Below are 21,594 nucleotides of genomic sequence, written 5' to 3' on the forward strand. Positions count from 1 at the left end.
GGAGTCTAAATTGAAAGTGGACACTTATTTATTTGAGACACGGTCTTCCTATGTAGCCCTGGCTGGCCTAGAACTCACTCTGTAGATCAGGCTGATCTCAAACTCACAGAGATCCAACTGCCTCTGCCTCTCAAATGCTCTGATTAAAGGCATGTGCAGCATTGCCCCTGTTTGGTGACTTCTTTTAGAGAAAAGTATTACGTATGGATTGCTCCCACAGTGGTCTTGCCTGTATGCCTCCCCAGGCTGCAGATGTCACCAGGAGAGCTAATGGCAGGAGCCAGCAACCACGTCACAACACACTCCCCCCTTCTTCCTCCTGCTTCTCTTTTCTTTGTGAGTGTGGGCTTGGAAGACAGTGGGAGTAGCCGTGTCTCAACAAGTGCCTTGCAGGCCTGTCACTTACCTATGAGTGTAGGTGAATTAGTTTCTTTCTTTCTTTCTTTCTTTCTTTTTTTCCTTCAAGACAGGGTTTCTCTGTGTAGTCCTGGCTGTCCTGGACTTGCTCTGTAGACCAGGTTGGCCTGGAACTCACAGAGATCCACCTGCCTCTGCCTCCCAAATGCTGGGATTAAAGGGTGCACTACCACACCTGGCTCTTAGCTTCTTGTTACTTTGACAAAAGCAGCTTAAAGGGAGGAATGGTTTATTGTGGCTCACAGTTTGAGGGTACACAGTCTGTCATGGCAGAGAAGGCATGGAGGCAAGAGCATGAGGCAGCTGGTCACATGGAACCCACAGTCAGGAGGAGAGAGATGGATGCTGGTGCTCAGCTCACTCTCTCCTTTTTATTAAGTCTAGGACCCAGCCATGAGATGGTGCTGTGCATACTGAGGGTGAGTCTTCTCATTTCAAAGAAACCAACTTAGGGACTCCCTTACAGACATGCCCAGAGGTGTGTCTCCTGGGTGATTCTAGAGCCTGTTACGGTAACAGTGAAAATCAACTGTCACAGCCGGTTACCTGCTGAGGTGACCTGGCATACCTGCTGGGTAAGAGTCCATGTCTAGGCAGCTGGAGCCTGAGGCCTCTATTCTCAGCTTGCACCCTCTTGCTCTGACTCATGCAGCCAGAGGAATGGTACTCTGCTGGCCGTGGCTTCCTGATACCCTTTCCTCTTGAGGAATGAGCCTGTCTGCCCTTGTGACTACTGTGTTGGCAGCACCCCATCGTCTACCCCCTCACACCTTTGCTGAGACCCGAGGGCTCCTGCCGGGCAACTACATTGTCCCGGACCACCTTTTGACTGGATGAAGAGGAGGGTTTGACGGGTTCATTAATTTTCATTCTTGTAACAAAATACTTAAACAGAGACCATGTTTAATTTGGTTCCTGGTTTTAGAATTTTTGCTGGGGTCAGCTGATCCTATTGCTTAGAGCCTCTGGCAGGACATAGCCAGGACATGTGACCTTAAAGCAGCTCACCTCATCAAAGCTGAAGATTAGAGGAATAGAAAGGAGTTAAGGTCCCATCGTTACCTTCAAAGGCACGGTCCCTATGCTGGATAGGTTGTTTTTGTTGTATTTTTTGTTTTATTTTGGGTTTTATTTTTATTTTTTTAACTTGACAAGGCTAGACTCACCAGAGAGAACCTCGATTGAGACGCTGCCTCCATAAGATAGTGTTGGCAACCTCTAGGGCATTGTTTAAATTAGTGACTGATGTGGGAGGACCCAGCCCACTGTGGGTGATGCTACACCTGGGCTGGTGGTCCTGGGTACACAGAAGGATGAACAAGCCATGAGGCACAAGCCAGCAAGCAGTATCTTCCACAGCCTCTGCATAAGCTTCTGAGTCCAGGTTCCAGCCTTATTTCCCTCAGTGATGGACTGCGACCTGGGAAGCATGAGCCAAGTGAACCCTTTCTTCCCCAAGTTGCTTGTGTTTCATCTGAGCAGTGGAAAGTCTAATACATCCCTGGGGCCTCTCTTCCTCTCAGGAGGCCCTCCCCCTGCCATTTCCCACCAAGCTTTCAACACATGGACCTTCAGAGCATACTTGAGATCCCAAACCGCAGCCACAGGGTGGGGTGGGGTGGGGTTCTCATACCATAATTCTTTTTTCACAGTGTGAGCTCTGAGGCCTGAGGCAGATCCCATAAGGTCACACATATAAGTCATCGGTGACGCAAGATTCACATGCAGATCACCTTTTCTCTTGATTTGCACGGCAGTGCACATCTGCAATCCTAGCCACTAGGAAGGCTGAGGCAGGGGGATTCAGGTCAGCCTGGGCTATGTAGTGAGAACCATTCATTCTCTGTCTCAGTAGAATGAAAGAAGCTCTGGGTTCAATCCTTAGCACCATATAAACTGGATGTGGTGGGGCACATCTGTAATTCCAGGACTTGGGAGCAATAGGTGGAGGCAGGAGGATCAGAAGGTCAAGGTCATCCTCAGATACATAGGGTGCTTGAGGTCAGCTTAGGCTACCTGAGACCCAGAGACCAAAATCCCCACATGACCAGGGATAGGCTTGCTGTGGAGTCATGGCAGAGACCTGAGAGACACGCCACCCCTGTTCCCAAAGGTCCTTGCTGGCCACAGGTCCTGGCCATCAGTAAGAGGCCAGTGAACTGCTCGTGCATTGGGCTGTCGTGGCCAAAGCATCTGGGGGAACATTACTTGTGTGCTTCAGGGCACTGGGCTGGCTGCAGAGCACCAGGGCAGCCAGAGAAGGCAAACAGATGATCTCCTGGGAGGTTGCTAAGAGCCCACCTGCCTAGGTCACCATGGGGCAGCCGGACACTGCTGTTTGGGGGCCAGCCTGGGGCACCATCTGCAGCTCTGCTGCCCCTGTCGCCTGGGGCCCATTTCTGTTTGCTCAGTGATCTGTGTGGCAGCTTTTGCCAAGGCGTTCTTGTTTGGGGAGGCAGGGAGACTGTGGCGTGGCTCCTGCCTTGGTTTGTTTTCACCAGCAGCCCCGGATGGAGATGAGGCCCCTCAGTCAGCACACTGGTGCTTTCAGGTCAGGCCACCTGTTGCAGGCATTCGTTCCAGTCCTCAACTCAGGAAACTGCCCAGGCACTCGGCTTCTCTGCCTGCCGCTGCCAGCATGGGAGGGCGGTTGAATAGGGATCTGGCCAGCTGATCCTGCATCCACAGCTGGTCTGAAGGCCAGGTCATGCAGGCTGTGCCTAGGGAGGCCCAGGGCTGGCACTGAGAGCCTGTGAAGGCACAAGATTTGATTTAGGTAGTTCTCAGTGGAGAACAAGGTATAGGGAGATGGGGTTATGGGCGGTAGTGGCACACACTTTAATCCCTGTACTTGGAGGCAGAGGCAGTTGGATCTCTCAGTTAAAGGTTCTCACCACCTGGCTATTTGGCTATTTGTTTATTTGACAGGGAGTCAGGTACCCATGCTAGTCTCAGACTCATTGGTCCTTTTGCTTCCACCTCCGGAGTGCCAGGATGAGAGGGGTGACTCGCCATGCCTAATTTATAGGGGCTAGAGATTGAACCTGGGCCCCATGCCTGCCAGGCAAGTGCTCTATCCAGTGGCCTACATCCCCAGCTGTGGTCATGGTTTTCCACTGAGTGTTAGTTTATAGCATAGCATTGCTTGTTCATGATAATAGTGACCCTGAGAAAAAGAGAGAGTAGGCAGAGTGCTGTGTACCCAGCTCTCGGGGAGCAGAGGCAGGAGAATACCACAAGGGTCAGGCCAGTCCATGCTGTGTTGAGACCCTGTGTGAAAAGCTAAAATGATGCAGTATGTGGTGACACCTTTAATGCCAACACTCAGAAAGCAGGGGCAAGCTGACTGTAAGTTCAAGGCCAGCCCAGTTTACAAAGCAAGTGGCCAGACAAGGCTGTATAGTGAAATCCTGTTCTCTGAAACAAGCGGCCAAGCTAAGGGGTGGGGGAGGTGGCTCAGTGGGTAAAGTGCTTGCAGTGTAAGCATGGCTGTGGAGCCCCAGCATCCACGTAAAGGTGCAGTCTGTAGCCCAGCGCCTGCAGGAGTGGAGACAGTGTGGTCTGTAACTCAGTGCCCCACAGGAGCTCGAGCAGCCAGCTCTCTGATGCGTGTAGGCTAGCTGGCCCAGCTTAAAATCACAACCTCTAGATCCAGTGAGAGGCCCTGTCTCAGAGGAAGGTGGAGGGTGCTAGAGGGAGACTCCTGACGTCAGTCACGCTTCCCACACACACCACACTCAACACACACATTGCACAGCACATAGCATACAGACTGCATACTACATTCCACATACACACCACATAACACACATACATACCACACACACATACACATAGTACATATACTACGATCCCCCACATACCATAGACATGTGCACACTACACATATCCCCAGTAACCACATACATCCCACACATACACCACTGTACATACACCATGCACACCGAATCCACACACACATACACACACACCACATTTACACAGACACATCACACATACTTTACCCTCAGATATATTACACAGGCATACACATACCACATTATACACATATATACCACACACACACACCATGCATACCACATTTCACACACTGTGCTAGGCTCACTATTGCTGTCATAAAACACATGAGCAAAGCAGCCTGTGGAGGAAAGGGTTGATTGGGCTTCAATGTTCATGTTACTTCATCACTGAAGGAAGTCAGGGCGGAGGCAGGAGCTGATGCTGAGGCCTTGGAGGGGTGCTGCTTAAGGCTTCCTTCTCATGGCTTGCTCAGCCTGCTGACTTGTAGAAGCCAGGACCGCCAGCCCAGGGACGCACCACCCACAATGGGCTGGGCCTCCCCTGTCAATCACTAGTTAGGAAAACGCCCTACAGGCTTTTCTACAGCCTGATATTATGGAAGCATTCTCTCCATTGAGGCCTCCTCCTCTCTGATGACTCTAGTTTGTGTCAAGTTGACATAAAACTCCTACACATACCTATGCAATACATTCCATACGCACCACACACTTCATTCCATATATATTATACATATTACATTACACACACCATTCACAATTTGCACACATATACCACATACACAACAAAATGAGAAAGAAAAGTAAAATTAAAAACAACTTTAGAACCTGTGAGGCCCCCTGGGCGGAGGCACTTGTCACCTGTCACCCTGAGTTTACTACCCAGTATCCATAAAGTGGAGGGGGAGCCAACTCCTGACAGCTGTCCTCCAACCTCAAGTGCACCATGGATGTGTGTGTATACACGCACACACGCACGCGCGCATACATACACATACACACACACACACACACACACACACACACACACGTAGTGTAATATTTAAAGAGCCAAAGGTACTAGGTGCAGCTCTGAGGCTTGAGTATACCTGGGATAGTCTGGGGTGTCCATGGCAGGGAAAGCGCTCAGCAGTGAGTGTCCTCTGGAGGCTGCCATTCTCCTGTACTGAGGGCTAGGTCTTCCTGGGAGAAAGATTGGCTCAGCCAAGCAGCATGGCTAGGCCTGTGGGGAGGCCCTAAAGCCTTTGGAAACTGCCTCTTTCATGGCCATGGTGGGGACATAGAGGATCCAGCCTGTGTCCTGTTCCACACTAGACTAACCGGGAAAAAGCTTTCCTCGAGCTCTAAGGAAGTACTCGGTGGCCCCCACCCCAGGGAAGGTCATGGAACACTCAGCTCCAGGCAGGGAATCTGGAAGCTTGCTCACAGACAGTGGTACCAGGAGCATCTGTGTCCTTCCCCTGGGCTACCTGCCTAGGATGGCTACTAGAGCTGATGCCACTGATGGGCAAAGAGGAAGGGCAGCCTTTCCTGACACTAGTGAGCTGTGAATTAGAGTGGGCATACTGTCTGGGGCCTATCCCAGTACCACATAAACTAGACGGTGAACCTACCACTTGGGAGGTAGAGGCAGGAGGATCAGAAGTTCATGGTCAGCCTCAGTACAGAGGGAGTTAAAGGCTAGCCTGGGCTACATGAGTCTTCCCTGCCCACTTCCACCTCCCTGCAGAGCTGCAAAGCGTGCCTGTCCTTCCTCTCACTGTGTCCTGGGGCTTGTTTTCCAGGTGACGATGCCCGGAGAGCCAGTGGACATGGCGTGTGGTGTGGATCACATGGTGACCCTGGCCAAGTCATTCATCTGAATCTCTTCCCAGGCTCATCTCAGTCTGGCCCCAGCCTCCGAGCTATACTGACAGCAGCAGCTTGGCAGAGGCAGGGTGTGGACACCAGCAGAGCTTCTGAGGGTATTGGAGAGAGCCAGGGCCTTTGTGGAGCAGGATGCAGCGTCTGTGTCCTCAGTGGGGACTTTACACTAGGCAGTGTGTGGACAGGGCCCTTCCCTGGCCGAGCCTCTTGCCTTCTGAACTGAGCACAGGATGGCTACCACCGGCTTGGCATGCTCCTGAGGACCTTGGCTGGCCAGGCCAGTTCTCTTTCCAGGTAATACATGGTGGCACCTGGGGACTAGACTCTATTATTAGGGGAAGTTCACTCTTCATGACACATTTGATGTTAAGAGCTTGGAGACATGGCAAGGCGCTCAGAAGAACTCTCCATCCCTTGTCACAACAACACACACTTGGGTCTCTCGCTGGCCCTAGCTCAGCAAGAGAGCCAGCTGACTTCAGCAAGGGCTTCTCTGATCAGCTGCCACCCCACAAAGACAGTCCAGGAGCCCAGAAGGCCTTGGCTTGAGACTCTTCCTGTAGCGGCTGCTGTGAACCAGCCTTCTCCCAGGAGTCTGCAGTACCCCAGCTTTGGAACCTCCTCACTGCCTGGTTTAACAGTCCTGAAGCCCCTGAAGAAAGAAGCTGCAGGCCAAATGTTTGTGGGCTTAGGGCTGTGGAATCTTGGCTGGAGGGCCAGCCTTGGAGTAGAAAGCCTCAGGAACTGGGAAAAATATTTGTTTTTAAGAAAGTTTGTCTTTTGCTTTCAGAACAGTGTTTGAAAAGGTTTTTTGGAATAAAGTCTATTTTCTGCTTTTTTAAAGAATGAAGGTCTTGTAAAGTTTTACTCGATAATTTTGAGACCATAAAAGAAGCAAATAAAAGCCAGTGGAAAACATTTTAGAAGGCAGTCCCACTTGGGACATGTTCTCTGTGTGTGTGTGTTGTGTGTGTGTGCGCGCACACGAGCACACACAGGCATTTATGTGGAAGACACAAGACAGTATAAAAAGTGTCATTGTTCCTCAGGTGCAGTCCATCATCTTAGTGAGAGGGGGTATCACTTTGTAGACCAGGCTGGCTTTGAACTCACAGAGGTCTACTTGCCTTTGCTTCTAGAATGCTGGGACTAAATATGTGCTTCAGCACACCCAAGCTCTACCTTATGTTTGGACACAGGCTCTCTTCCAGCCTGGAAGGGTATGCTGGCTAGGGGTCCTCGTGCCAGGCAGGATTACAGGCACATGACACTGTGTTGACCTTTTTAAAATGTTTTTTATTTTTATTTTTTCAAGACAGGGTTTCCCTGTGTAGCCCTTGACTGTCCTGGACTCACTTTGTAGACCAGGCTGGCCTCAAATTCACAGAGATTCCCCTGCCTCCCAGCGTGCTGGGATCACAGGTGTGCACCGCCAGGCCTGGCTCTTGCCTTTTTGCTCTGGGATTGAACTCAGGTGGTCGTCTTCTCAGATACAACCCTTTACCCCCTGAGTCATCTCCCTAGCTCTTTGAAAGACTTTTCTGAACAGATATTCTTTGGCTGGGAAGATAGCTCGCACCTGAGTCACTAATTATGATCTCCCACACTACCTGCTCCACCCCACTCCTGTTACTGGTTCACTCTGCCAGGGACTTGTGAGCCCCTTCACTTCGGGTCACGTGGGTAGGAGAATCCCTGCTTCCTGTAGCTTATCCTTGGTGATGAAAATGGACAAGAAAGAAAATACAACAGAGTGTGGTGGCTGCTTGTGTGGGCGGTGGAGGAAAGCGAAGTTTTGCCCAAGATACCTGACAGCTTGAAAGAGGAAGGGCTTACTGTGTGCTTTCAGAGGGCTCCAGTCCCGGTATGGCGGGGAAGGCATGGCAGAGTTCATGGTGACAGGCGCTTGAGGTAGATGCCTCTCACATGGTGGCAATTCAGGAAGTGCAGCAGGAGTTCGGGGCTGCAGTTCCACAGGGAAAGGACACCAGCAGCGACCAGCGTCTGTTTTCCAGGCCACACCTACTTAAGAAATTCTGGGGGCTGGCGAGATGGCTCAGTGGTTAAGAGCACTGTCTGCTCTTCCAAAGGTCATGAGTTCAATTCCCAGCAACCACATGGTGGCTCACAACCATCTATAATGTGAACTGATTCCCTCTTCTGGCAGGTGTAAATGCAGATAGAACACTCATATAAATAAAAATAATAATAATAATAAAAAAAGAAATTCTGGTGTCCCAGAACAGTGCCATCTGCTGTGGACCATCTATACATTCAGTACACAAGCCTGTGGGGGACATTTCAAATTCAACCCTAAAATGGACAGAGGAAATGATATGTGTTGGAAGGTTGGGGGTGGGGTAAAGGTGAGGGGTCAACAAGTAGGCAGTCACAGGAACCGGTTGGCTGGTGTTGGAGAGAATGGCTGTTTTGGCAGCTACAGGGCCCCTCACCCAGGTGATGCTGACCCTGACTCTGAAAGGGCTAGTCTTAGGCTTACAGCAGGGAAGTTTGCTGTGACGAACTAGAAGAAGGGCTGAGGACCTGGAGAGAGTGCTTAATAGTTAAAAACAGTTACTGCTCTTTCAGAGGACCTGTGTTCAGTTCCTACAGCAGGGAGTTTACTCATGTCTGGAACTCCAGCTCCAGGGAAGCTGGAGAGATGGCTTAGTAAGCGCTGTGGCTGCTCTTCCAGAGAACCCAGGTTCAATTCCCAGCCCTCACATGGTGGCTCACAAGTGGATCTGTCCACTTGTCCACAAGGGGATCTGTCCCCCTCTTCAGGCTTCCAAAAGCATCCTCCCATCACCATATGCATAGGAGTAAAAATGTTCTTAATTTAAAAAGTCTTTAGAAAAAAAGGGGGGCTGGGAATGTAGCTCTGGTAGAGCCCTTGGTTAGCAGCCACGAAGCCCAAACCCAGGGCCCTGGGTCTGATTCGTAGCACTTCATAAACAGAATGTGGCTCAACTCAGTAACTCCCAGGGACTCCGGCAGTGGTATGGAGGCAGGAGGATCAGAAGCTCAAGGTCATCCTTGGCCACATCTCAGCTGCTCATTCGGCTCCAGCGAAGGCTCTGTGTATGAGCTCTGTACTGCTTTCACAAGCATGCGAAGCCAGCAGGGTGAAGCGAGTCACCACCTCTTCCTAGGTGTCCTCTTGTCATCCTTTGTCTTAAAGATCTATTTTTATGTGTATATGTGTTTTGCATGTACGTATGTCCATGCACCATCTGTGCGTAATGGCCACTGAAGCCAGAAGGTGGCGTAAGATCTCCTGGAACCATAGTTATAGCAAGCTGTGAGACACCATTAAGTGCTAGGAGCTGAACCTGTCTCAGCTGCAAAAAGAGAAAGTTTTCCTTTGTTTGTTTGTTTAAGACTTATTCATTATTTATATAACATTCTGCCTGCATACCAGATCTTACTATAGATGGTTGTGAACCACCATGTGGTTGCTGGGAATTGAACTCAGCACCTTTGGAAGAACAGCAAGTGTTCTTAACCTCTGAGACATCTCTCCAGCCCCAAAGCAAGGGCTCTTTAACCATTAAAATATCTTTCTAGCCCCATGTTAATTGAAAAAATTAAGATTTTATGTGTATGAGAATTCTGTCTGCTTGCATGTATGAGCACATGTGTGCAATACCTACAGAGGCCAAAAGAGGGCATCAGATCTCAGGAGTTCTAGATGGTCCTAGGCCACACATGGGGGTGGGGGTGGGGTCGGACTGGACTGAGAGATGTCTAGGTTTGCAAACACATTCCTGGCTGTGTCTAGGATGCTGTGTACAGAAGCATTTAGATCATGAAGGCTTTGACCTAGTCAGTGGGTCTATGACTGGATGGACTGATTCACCCTTTGATGGCATTACAGGGAGGTGGGGAAAGGTGACAGGTGCCTGATAGAAGGGAGCAGGTCACTGAAGATTCTGCCTTGGTCTCTTCCGTGTTCTCATCTCTTCTTCCTGGATGCCGCGAACAGTCTCTTCTCTACAAATTCTCCTTAGGACAAATCATTCTTCCTTTTAGCTTTTATTTATTTTATGCATATGGCTATTTTGCTACATGTATGTCTGTGTGCCACATGGGGACACAGAAGAGGTCGTCAGATTCCCTGGGGCTGGAGTTACAGATGGTGGTGAGTCACCGTGGTGTGTGCTGGGAATTGAACCCAGGTGTTTTGGAGAACCTGCTTAAGAGCCAGCGTTCTTCACCACTGAGTCACCTCCCCAGCCCTTTTTATTTGAGGCCTCACTGTGTAGCTGAGGCTAGTCTGGAACCCTCCATCACCCTGCCCAAGCCTCCCGAGTGCTGGGATGCAGATATGGATTGTTTTAAGACACTGCTTTGGGGCAACTTCTCACACAGCCTCAGTAGCTGGGATAACCCTTCTCACTCTGGGCAGTTTTTTAGACTCAAGGCGTTACACCTGAAGGTTATCCTGCTTTTGCTAGCCGATGACCTACGTTCTCTCGAACAGAATGTGGAAAGTGGGGAAAACCACAAGACGTGATCCTGGATAAGTCGACATAAAAATCAGACAGCTATCAGTCAACACCATCTTTTCCCCTTCATTTAATGAACACTTTACAAAGTACAAAATATACTGTCTTTTTTTAGGGGGAACATTAGGTACTTTTTTTCCCTCTCCATCATACAGTACACAACTCTCAAGGGTTTTGTTTCTTTGACAAGGAAAACGAACGCACAGGGGCCCTGGAGGTGGAGCAGACAACAGTCCTCCTTTTCACCCACGCTGCAGGACTGATGAAGTACCACTGTTGCTGGTGACCTGGGCACGACATGCCAGGTGAGGGTCAGCTGGGGCTCTGGGCAGGGCACCCATGCCTGACCCCTGCCTCAGGATAACGGAAATGATTTTGGCATACAAAAGGAGGGCTGGGGGAACTACGCTGCACTTTCATCTCCCTATTCTTTTGGGGCTGACCCTGCTCTAACTTCCTGTGATACAGGTAGACTGAGGCAGTAGGAAGGAAACCATGCTAGGCTCAGCCCACGGAGACCTGAATTGTGCCCATTGCTGCAGTCTCTAGCTTTGTGGACCCTTTCCCAAGAAGAGTTCCTCATAAGCAAGGAGCACCTCTTGTCCCCAGCGCCTCTCCCTGCGAACACTGTCTTTAGAACTGAATGGGCTGAAGAGTCCCATGGGTGGGCCTGGGCCAGCTCAGGCTGCCTGCATGGACTCCCCGGGCCTCTGAGGGGCAGTCTTGCGGATGCAGAGAATGGGGGAAGGCGCCTATCCCACCAGGGCAACCCCACACTCCACCCCGGAGCCGGGGCCTGCATCCCTTTCTGGTTAACTCTGGCCATGGGTTAGGCTAAGGGCCAAACACTGCACAAAACAGCTCGCAGCTCTGAGACAGGCTCTGCACGTGTTGCATACACACTCATGCCTAATATACATGTATACACACATACACACGTCAATAAAAGCATCCTGACACACGGATGGGGCCAGCCTGTACTTCTGACTCTCCCAGCTTCCCTCCTCTTCTACCAAGTGCCACAAACCAACACCAAATTTATGTCCACAAGCTCCATGGCCTAGGCCTCAGGCCTCTACTGGTGCCTTCAGCAACAGCCCAGCATCTCCCTTCCCCCGTTGAGTAGCCTTAGGGGAGGGTGGAGTTCAAGCTAGGGTCACCCCGGGGTCAGTTAAATGTGTCCTTTTGCTGCTTCTGATTGGAAAATGGATACGGAAAAGGTAGCTGGGATGAACTCTGAAATTTAAGAGGTTAGGACTACTAAGTTAGTTAGCTGCAGTCCTCCACAACAGCCCCGCACAGCACAGCAAGGCTGGCTGGCTCTGGGCCATCTCAGCCTCACTTCCCTCTGGATGTCAGAAGGGAGGTCTTCCACCCTCCCAGGCTGTACTCCAACCCTCAGCACAGTACTCATCACTTGAAAACCCAAAGCTGCATCCTGTCCCTGTTAAGAGACAGGCTCCCCCCACCAAGCCAAGTGCTGACATCATCTATGGTTCCCCGGTTCTGCTCCCAGAAAAGAAACAGATGTTGGCGAGGGGTGTCCTGTGCTGGATAACAGGCACCTCGCCAGGATCTAGAACCACCTAGAAGGCAAACCTCTGAGTTGGTCTGTCAGAGACTGGATTAGTTGAGGTGAGCAGGCCTACCGTGGGCTAGGCTCCTGTCCTGAATAAAAAGGAGAAAGCCAACTGAGCACCAGCACACCTCTCCCTGCTTCCTGACCAGGCCCAGTATGACCGTTTCCTCACACTCCTGCTGCTAAGCCTTCCCCGGCTTGGTGGACTGTCCCGTCAAACTCAAGAGTCAAAATAGACCTTTTCTCCCTTCAGCTCCCTTTGTCAGCTGCCTCACCCATATCATCCCCACATCCAGTCCAGAGGCTCGGGCTGCTGGCCCAGGGCTGGCTGGGGACTTTGAAAGGCCAGCCTGGGGAATGTGCCCGGGAGGGCTTGGTGGCAGGTGGCTCAGACCTTCTTTGGAGATGATGTACCAGACAAAAGGCGGCGGCGGGGGCATGTGTGTGGTGTATACTGCATGTGCTTAGGGGCTAGCTCCTTTCCACCTGCCCGAATAGCTTTCCACTTGCACAGTTCCTTGCATCATGGGGGGGCCACCTCACCAGCCTAAGCAGGTTGCTTCAGCAATGGCTGATGGGCACAGACAGAACCAGGTCCACGGATCTGTCCCAGCGCACCAGGGACCCGTCACCTGCAGGGACAGGGTGACTGCTGATGCGGGAGGCTCAGGGAAGGGGTTCCCCTGGGGGTGGGGCCGCATGCCTCTATGGGTGGGTGGGGTGGGTCTTTAGAGACCCAGTGGGGAAAACATACAGTTCCCATGCTGCTGGGGCATGGGGGAGAAGTAACTTCTTGGGAAGCAGGTGTGCCCCAGGTTGTGGGGCTGAGCCAAAGGGCTGAGGGTGGAGTGGCATTTGTCAGTGAGGACACTGGATGGTCTTTTTAGTCTGTGCAGTTGATATTTAACTTTTGTTTTTGAGACACTTCTCATGTAGCTCAGGCTAGCCTTAACTTACGATCTGTCTGCCACCATCTCCTGAGTGCTGGGAACTGAACCCAGGGCTTCATAAATGGTAGGCGAGCACACTATCTGCTGAGCCACAGCCCAGCGTGCGCCTTTCTGATTTAGGGTGCCTTTCAGGCAGACACACACACCTCTAGAGTTCATGAGTTGCCCTGCCCGGGGTGGGGGTGGGGCTAAGTTTCCATAAACTTTACCTTCCTAACAGCCTGTTCTCCTACCCTCCCCGTGAGCCAAGAGCGACTCTGTACTGCTAGGAACTGAGAGAGCTCAGAAAAGTAACGTCCCCTGGAGAACCCTGACTGATGACCGGCATGCCGCTAGAGGCTGGGTCAGCCTGAGGGTGTGTGTGTGAGAGAAGTGACCCTCACGCTCATATAACCAGGAGAGGGGAGACAGCACTAAACACACAAGAGTGGAAGGCCTGGGGGCTGTCACGCCCTGCAGAGCTGTAGAGACCAAGTCATGCCAGTGCTACCCAGGACCCACTGTAGCTAAACAGTGGGTCCCTTGAAGGCTGGCAGGCAGAACCCAGGCCCCAGCTTCTCTCTGAAAACATAGTTGGGGGAATATGTATGGTCCGGGTCCTGTGGGGTCAGTCCTAGGAAGAGAACCTGAGATTCCTAAGCTTGCAGGAATAAAATAAAATAAAAAATAAATCGGCCGGTGTGACGGCACACACCTTTAATCCCAGCACTTGGGAGGCAGAGGCAGGCAGATTTCTACAAGTTCAAGGCCAGCCTGGTCTACATAGGGAATTCCAGGACAGCCAGAGCTATGCAAAGAGATCCTGCCTTAAGAGAACAAATAACACAACAACAGCAAAAGTCGGCTAAGATGCCAGCCAGGTCTACAGCTTTCTATGGCGAAGGGACTCTGGGAGGGAGGGCTGAAACACGGGGTTTACCAAAGTTTGCAGACTGGCCCTGAGGGAGGAACCACTGTTAAAATGCAAGCGAAAACATCCCGATCCCCTCAGATAAAGCAAGGGCATCCAGAGCTCTAGGCTGTGGAAATGGGGGCACGGCAGCTACAAAGCCCTCTCGTAGCTGGCCCTCTCGGGCTGCCCCACACGCAGCAGGCTGTCGGTTCTGTCTCCCCTCCAGGCTGGCCTCAAGGACCCCAAGGCTTTTCCAATCATCGTATTGCCTACATGTTTGAATTAAAAATATAAGGTGGCTCAAAATGTCCCAGTGTGTGTGCACATGAGGTGGGGCCCTTGCCTGTGTCCTGCGCACACAGAATATATTAACATATATATTGCTCAAGTATATATGCTATTTACAGAATATATCTCTATCAACATAAAACACGTATTTATAGGTGTGTACAATACAGTCTTATCCTAGCAAGTCTAGGGGGCCACATAACTATGGGCAGGGGGCATGGCGTCAGCACACTTACATGGTGGGGAGGGATAACTGGAAAGCGAGACAGAAGCGGTTATGAAGAGGTGCGCCCTGGACAATCAAGGCCTTCCAGGGAGAGAGAAAGGGGACTCCGGGGCCTCACTATGGCCCTGCCCACTCGGCCATTTCCCTTTTGGGACCAGAAAACAATTGATAAGATTTGGTTATTGTAAGGATTTTGTGCAAAAGGAATGAATACCCTCCAAGCCCAAACCAAACCCACCAAAATCAACCAGAGGTGATTTTGATTAGCATGCCGGGTTCTGAGCTTCCACATGGTTTTAGAATCCTTCCTCCACCTGAGTGTACTTCTGCGGCCCAGAGAAGAAAGGAGCACAGCTCACACAAGACCTGTGCAGGGGTGAGTAAACATTCCCTCCTCTGACCTTGTCGGACACAGTGCAAGACAGGCCTGAGAAGAACCCCAAGAGCGAGAAGTCTGACGGAGTCCCAGCTAATGGCGCCGCTCTCAGTTGTGATACGCTGGGATGCCTTATAGGGGTGCTAATGGGGTCCTGGTGTGGAGAGCTCTGCAACCCAGAACCCTTCTCAGAAGGCAAGGCCAAGATCCTTAAGATCCATGTTCGCCTTCGTGTCTGTGCCCAGAGACACGGTGCAAAGTGCCAGTGGACCCTTGCGCACCCTGCTAAGACTCAAACAGGCCCCACCTCCTCCAAACACAATGCTCCTTCCCCAGCTGCCTGTAAGCACAAACAGTGCGTAAGCAAACTGCAACCGTGATTCTTCTCTATGGATGCCTAGCACAGCCGCCTCTCAGGCATCGCCACAGCCACACACTGCTGCTGGCTACTATTTCCAGCAGGTATTTGACCTGGGGCCTCTTTGTCCCCTGAAAGTGGGGAAGAGAGAAAATGAAGGGGGGGACAACTCTAGGCTGGTCTAAGTGACAGCTGGGGAGGTGGACACAGCCCAAGGCACCCTAGGCCTGGGCTGGTGGGGGTGCCCACTGCCGGAAGAAAACTGAGTCTTTGTTTGCCCGTGTTAGGTCTGGGGAGAGCGAAAAGAGAACAGATAGAAGCTGGTGCTCTAGGCTGGTGGGAAGAGAGGTGTCCTGGGATTCCTTCCTCCTCCAGGGACAAGTGCTGGGTGGGAGGTTGGCCCAGGGCCCCTCTTGGCAGTCATAGTGGGAATCAGAACAGGCCCTGTGTAGTCAGCAGGTAGGGTTCTAGGGTGTCCCCCCCCCCCAGCTTGGGGGTAGGGAGCCCACTGCTACTGTCTGAGAATCACTGGCCATTATGACCTGAGGGCAGCCTGCTGGCCTCCATTCTGAGGGAACCAGCCCCGGAGCCTCTGAAAATAGAGCAGCCACCACACCATTAATCCTGGGGGTGGGGCCTCATGGGGGCTTCCCCAGCTCTGCATACCCAATCTTGCGCCAGCAACATCCTAAGATGTCCCGAGGTCTCGTGGGAGGCGACAGCTTCCTTTGGTGTTTGCTGTGGGCTGTCTGTGAGGCCGTGGGCTGTTCCCAAGCCTCCTGGGCCTCACAGACCACTTTCTGGGCTGGAACGTTGGGGAGGAAGATGGGCACGTCCCCACAGGGGGGAAACGGAGTCATTATTGAAAAGGCTAGGGACTCTGGAAGGCAGGAGGTGGATGAGGGGTGGCCTTGGTTTAGGCCCCGGCCTGGAGGATTCAGGAATCGGGGAGTGTCCCAGAGGCCCTGTCCTTAGGGTCCCTGGGCCGATCTTTCAAGTCCTTAGGGAAATACTGCAAGAACAACCTTCGTTAGGGAAACGCCCAGGTGGGCTGTGGCAGGGAGGAGCCCAGAGATGAGCCTTTTCTAATGTTTCCCTCCTTGACTGACCTTCAGGGCATGGATAACCCCACTGATATTCTCTTCTGGAACCTGCAAGGCAGGAAACACAGGGAAAAACAAGTACATTAGACCAGGTACCTGTTCCCTACTCACACACCCTGCCTCTTCCTGGGGGCCACTTACCAATGCATGATCAAACTTGAAAGTACTGATGTAGTATGCTGGGATGTCGGCGGCTGCCAAGGGCTCGGAGATCTGGGCTACAATACCACATTCATCTAGGGAAATATGGGTGCTTAGAGTCTAGGCAGGTGCTCTGCCACTGAGCCGCACCCCAGCCCCTCACTGGGGGGTCCTAGGCAGGTGCTCTGCCACTGAGCCACACTCCCAGCCCCTCACTGGGGGATTCTAGGCAGGTGCTCCACCACTGAGCCACACCCCAGCCCCTCACTGGGGGAGTCTCAACAAACACTGTACTGTTAAGTCCCCCTCCCAGCCCCACTGCATGAATTTTTCAGTTGTGGAGAAAATAAAGGCCTTCTGATGAAGTCCACTCATCGGTCTCCTGAGGCCCCCACATAGTTGTCACCAGCAAGGGATCTGTCAGAATGGGGGCCTTGGCCTGCTTTACCATTGATCTCCTTGTTTATGCAGTGGGTGGAGCTGGCCTGGTCCCCTGGGCTCATGTGTGGACCCCTGCACACACACGCTAGACCCCACGGGCTCACCAAATCCCAAAGGCTGTCCTCCTATCCGCACCATCTTCCACAGCTCTCCAGACGCGCTCGTGAATAGCAGATGACTCGGGAACCTTTAGAGGGAGTAAGAAGGATCTGAGGCTGCTGCTAACTGGTGCTTCCTCAGCTCCGGGGAGCCTTCTCTGCTTTATGGGAGCATTATAGGGCCAGAGTGACTGAATGGCTATCTCTCAGGTGGGACAGCACAGGATCCAAGGACATGGCAGTGCCACGAGGGGCAGGAAGGGCAGCCAAAGCTGGGGTGAGACCCTGGGGACAGATGGCATTGAGACTGTGGCTCCCATCTCCACTTTGGCCCCTCTTGCTGTGGACCTTGGATGACGCCTGCACCTGTAGGAACATCTCCAGTGAAGGAAATAGGGCAGACTGATCAGGAAGAAAGTGTGTGCTCTCACCCAGTCCCCCGTTAACATCCACACAGGACCCTACCTACCTCTGCTGGGTTTGTACGTCCATCACCAGTGAGATGTAGCCCTCAATAAGAGAAAAGGAGAAGAAGCGGATGTGGCCACAGTCATCACTGGCAGCCATGGGGTCCTTCACTCTGGGGATCAAGACGGAGCTGTGAGGATGGGGCTCCCACCACATCCTTCATGCTATCTGCCACCCACCATCTGGCAGGAGAGGCTGGTCTTGCCTGTGCCTTGCCTCCACAAAAGCCTATCTAGCCCAAGGAACTCAGGAAGTCATAAACCCTGAATGCTACTACAATACCGACTTGCTGGGCAAGATGTATCCACTGGTGCCATAGTAGCATGATGGTTATTGGTGTAACCAATGACTTTCTGCTTAAAACTAGGATGAGCTTCACAAGAGGGAATTCATGCCTGGGACTGTAAACCTGGTCAAAGCCGTGGCTTGGGAGGTCACAGCCCCTAGGGAAAAACCTCTTGCTACTTTGCCTTCTAAACATTTTTGTCCTACTCATGCATTAGTGCTGCTCTCGAGTATGGACAGAGAAGCATCTCTTTGCATCAGGCTGCACTTACTGCAGACACTCATCTGGACAAAGCTCAGAGAGTGATGGTTCTCAGCCCTAAGGGAGACATCTTGTATCAACCCCACCACCCACGTTAGAAAAACACGAAGGGGTAGAAAGAATGTAAGAGTTGACAGGCAATCACGGCTCCCCCTTCAGACCGGGTTCCTGAGTAGAACGGTCCCTCTTCATGTAGACTGGATTCCTTGGTGGAACCATGCCTCTTCCCTTAGACTTGCTTCTTAGGCAGGCCTGCGTGTCTCCCTTCCCCCTCAGGCTCCTGGGCAGATGTGCCTCCTCCCTCAGACTGGTTTTTACGGTAGAGTCAGGTCTCCTGGGTAGAGCAGTTTCTTCATGTCCGCCCCCCACTCCAGCACCTCACCGCAGGGACCTACCCGTTGGAGTAGAACATCACATCCATGAGGAGAGTGGCGACAGCCGGCAGCGTGTCAGGGTCCAGGCTCGTGACACAGAACCTGTTGCTTGGACTGGACAGTGGGTGGATGACTGGCCTCTGGACTGAAAGAGCACAGGACACAAGTTTAAGGCCAGAGTAGAGCTTTTTGTGTGAAGGAACTGGTTCAGCCCCAGACCTTGTTCAGAGCAGCCTATGCGGCTCTCCCACCCCCCAGCACACAAACTGCACTGACTCTTAAGTTTCCCTTCAGGACCCTGGGGCCTCTGTACAAGCGGCTCTGGAAGCGACGATGTCCTTCCCACAGCCACCACTGGCTTAGCTCCTTTGCTCTAAGCCTCTACTCCATGGTCTCTGCCAGAGGAACACCAACACTATGAGCTGGGCTGAGAGACAGGAGCCACTTTGGGCCAGTTCCTGCCCGCTGCACCTGAAATCCAGTGAACACCAGGTGGACTCTGAGAGCAGGGACGCTCCCCTCAATCCCAACTCACCCATCTTGGGCTTCACAAAGCCATTGGTGATGCTGAGATTCTCAGCCGCCACCGTTTCTCCATTGACAACCCGAAGGATGGTGAACTCCGAGGACAAGGTGTGAGTGACAAAGGGCAGGTCACGCTCACGTACCTGAGGATGGAAAGTGGAGTCTGAGTCCCAGCTCATCCCGCTTTAGCGCACAGGGCTGAGGTGAGGAGCAGAGCAGCAGCCCGGACAGGATAACGAGTCTGCTAAAAGCAGCAGCGTGTGTGTGACACAGAGAGGGCACAGCCAGTCACCACAGCCATGACTCACCAGGATGAAGTCGGTCTGATAGGTAGACAACATAAACACGGAGATGTTCTGGTCAGCCAGTGGAGCGATGACAGACTTGGCGATCTTCGTAACACCGATGGGCTGGGAGCTGGAGAAGCTGCCGCCACCAGACACCACATTCAGCGCCAGCCAGGTGGCATCAGCCACGCTCAGGTGCTCGGAGGAGGGCAGCTCTGCAAGGGGCGGGCGACACGGATGATAGTTTTGGTGCCTTGCGTGGGGCCTGGGTGTTCCCAGGCCAGACCAGGCCATGCTGGAGAGGTAGGCAGAGGTGTAAGGACGGCTGACGTCTTAGAGACTGTCTTGTCTGTCTTTGTGCCTCAGTTTTCTCACTTAAAAAATATTTTTATTTATGTGCATGTGTGTGCCTTTGTGTGGGTATGTGCACGTGAATGTAATTGCTGAGGAGGCCACAAGAGGGCGTGGGATGCCCCCTGGAACTCGAGTTACAAATGTTTGTGAGCCACCTGACATCGGTGCTGGGGACCAAACACAAGTCCTCTGGAAAGCAGCAAGTACGTTTAACTATCTCCAGCCTCCAGTGTCCTCATTTAGTTATCAGGATGGCTCAAAGGTGCCTTCTAGGGAAGGCTGAGCAGGTGACATCCTGGACGGCTTATAGTATGCTGGGTAACTCAATGGGGCCTGAAGCACCTGCCAAGTTGTTCTGTGTCCAGCCTCAGTTTCCTCCGCTGTAAAGCAGAGTTGGTAATGTCTTAGTGAACTCTTAGTTGTTTGTTTTTTTAAATATTTTTATTACTCTATTTTATGTGCATGTTGTCTCCTTTTTTGTCTGTGTGCCACATGCGTGCCTGGTGCCTGCAGAGGCCACAAGAAGGCATTAGATCCACTGGAACTGGCGTCAGGGATGGTTGTAAACCACTAGTGGGTGCCAGATTAATCCCAGGGTCCTTTTAACTACTGAACTACCTCTTCAGCCCTGAATTCCTAGGTCTTTTGTTGGTTTGTTTGTTTGTTTTAATAAAAATTTTAAACTTTCCTTTTTAATTTTTTTGTGTATATGAGTAGTTTGCCTGCATTTATGCGTATATACCACACTCATTCCTAGCGCCCTTGAAGGCTAGGAGAGAGGTTCTCATGGGCTGGAGTTAGTTAGAAATGGGTGTGAGCCACCATGTGGGTGCTGAGAATGGAGCCCAGGTCTTCTGTAAGAACAGCCAGTGCTCTTAACTGCCGAGTAATCTCTCCAGCCCCAAGATTTATTCTCATTCTGTGTATGTGTGTGTGTTCATGTGCACATGTAAATGCAATTATGTTGTGGAGATAAACATGTTTTGTTTTAATCCCAGGTGTGGGATGTGGGACTGAATCAGATAGCCCACAGCAGCTTTGTTGGGCTGAGAGGAGCTCCTTGCAAGTGCAGACAGTTGAAATCTTAGGACTCTGGAGAGAGAATAAATGCCAGAGTCCAGAAAGTGTTGAGGAGCCCCAAGAAAGAACATGCTGTTGCTGCTGCTGCTTTCCCCCTGGGGCTCCTGGTTGCTGTTGATGCAGTGAGACAAGAAGTTGGAGATCTCCTGAAAGGAGGATTACTGGTTCCGAGGAACCAAACAACCCTAACCAGCAGGAAGTAGCTAAGAGAACTGTGGCCCACTCTCTCTCACTAACCCTTTCTCTCTCCTACCTGGTTTTGGGGTGTTGGAAGGGACTGGGGTGGAGTAGGGAGAAAGATATATAAGAAATATAAATAAAAGTCTTAAAAAAAAAAAAGTATGCCAACACAGTTGCCCTTGGAGGCCAGAAGAGGGCATCTGATTCCCTGGAACTGGAACCATAAAATGGTTGTGAGCCACATGCTGGGAACCAAAGTTGGGTTGTTTGCAACAACAGCAAGCACCCTTAACTACTGAGCCATCTTTCCAGCCCCTTATTTATTATTATCACATATATGTATGTGTACATGATGTATTTGAGTGAGTGTACATGGCAGGGTGTGGACGTACAGGTCAGAGGATAACTGTATGGAGTTGGGTTTTCTCCTTCTATCTTGATGTGACTGAACTCAGGTCACTAGACCTGTACAGAAAGCAAAACTACTCACGGAGTCAGCTCACCACCCCACTTTTTATTGAGACAAGGTTGCATGTATCCCAGGCTGGCCTTAAACTAGCTATGTAGCTGAGGATCCCTCTGTCTCCACCCCCTGATCATTGGGGTGATGGGCATCGGACCACTACATCAGGTTTATGCAATGCTGAGTGTGGAACCAGGGCTCTATGCATGCCAGGCTAGGATCTACCAACTGAGCTCCACCCCATGAGTTCCTATTCCTCTCAACTTCTGTCCCATC

The 21,594-nt window shown here is 51.6% G+C and overlaps 2 protein-coding genes across 3 annotated transcripts in view; one reads left to right on the plus strand and one right to left on the minus strand.

Moving 5' to 3' along the window:
• Rcc1l (RCC1 like) overlaps positions 1-6,926 on the plus strand; it is a 30,142-nt gene extending 23,216 nt beyond the window's left edge. For both annotated transcript variants that reach the window (XM_021646680.2, XM_021646679.2), the window contains one exon: positions 5,999-6,926. In XM_021646680.2, coding sequence (XP_021502355.1) covers positions 5,999-6,076 — 78 coding nt within the window. In that variant the 3' untranslated portion in view covers positions 6,077-6,926. The remainder of the gene's footprint in view (positions 1-5,998) is intronic.
• Positions 6,927-10,643: 3,717 nt separating this feature from the next.
• Castor2 (cytosolic arginine sensor for mTORC1 subunit 2) overlaps positions 10,644-21,594 on the minus strand; it is a 38,932-nt gene continuing 27,981 nt past the window's right edge. The window contains exons 3-9 of the mRNA XM_021646661.2: positions 19,263-19,456; positions 18,965-19,097; positions 18,451-18,574; positions 17,510-17,620; positions 17,047-17,129; positions 16,502-16,596; positions 10,644-16,408 (exon numbers count right to left, since the gene is read on the minus strand). Coding sequence (XP_021502336.1) covers positions 16,343-16,408; positions 16,502-16,596; positions 17,047-17,129; positions 17,510-17,620; positions 18,451-18,574; positions 18,965-19,097; positions 19,263-19,456 — 806 coding nt within the window. The 3' untranslated portion in view covers positions 10,644-16,342. The remainder of the gene's footprint in view (positions 16,409-16,501; positions 16,597-17,046; positions 17,130-17,509; positions 17,621-18,450; positions 18,575-18,964; positions 19,098-19,262; positions 19,457-21,594) is intronic.

Source organism: Meriones unguiculatus, chromosome 4 (assembly GCF_030254825.1).
Source record: "Meriones unguiculatus strain TT.TT164.6M chromosome 4, Bangor_MerUng_6.1, whole genome shotgun sequence".
In the NCBI taxonomy this organism is placed as follows: Eukaryota; Metazoa; Chordata; class Mammalia; order Rodentia; family Muridae; genus Meriones; species Meriones unguiculatus.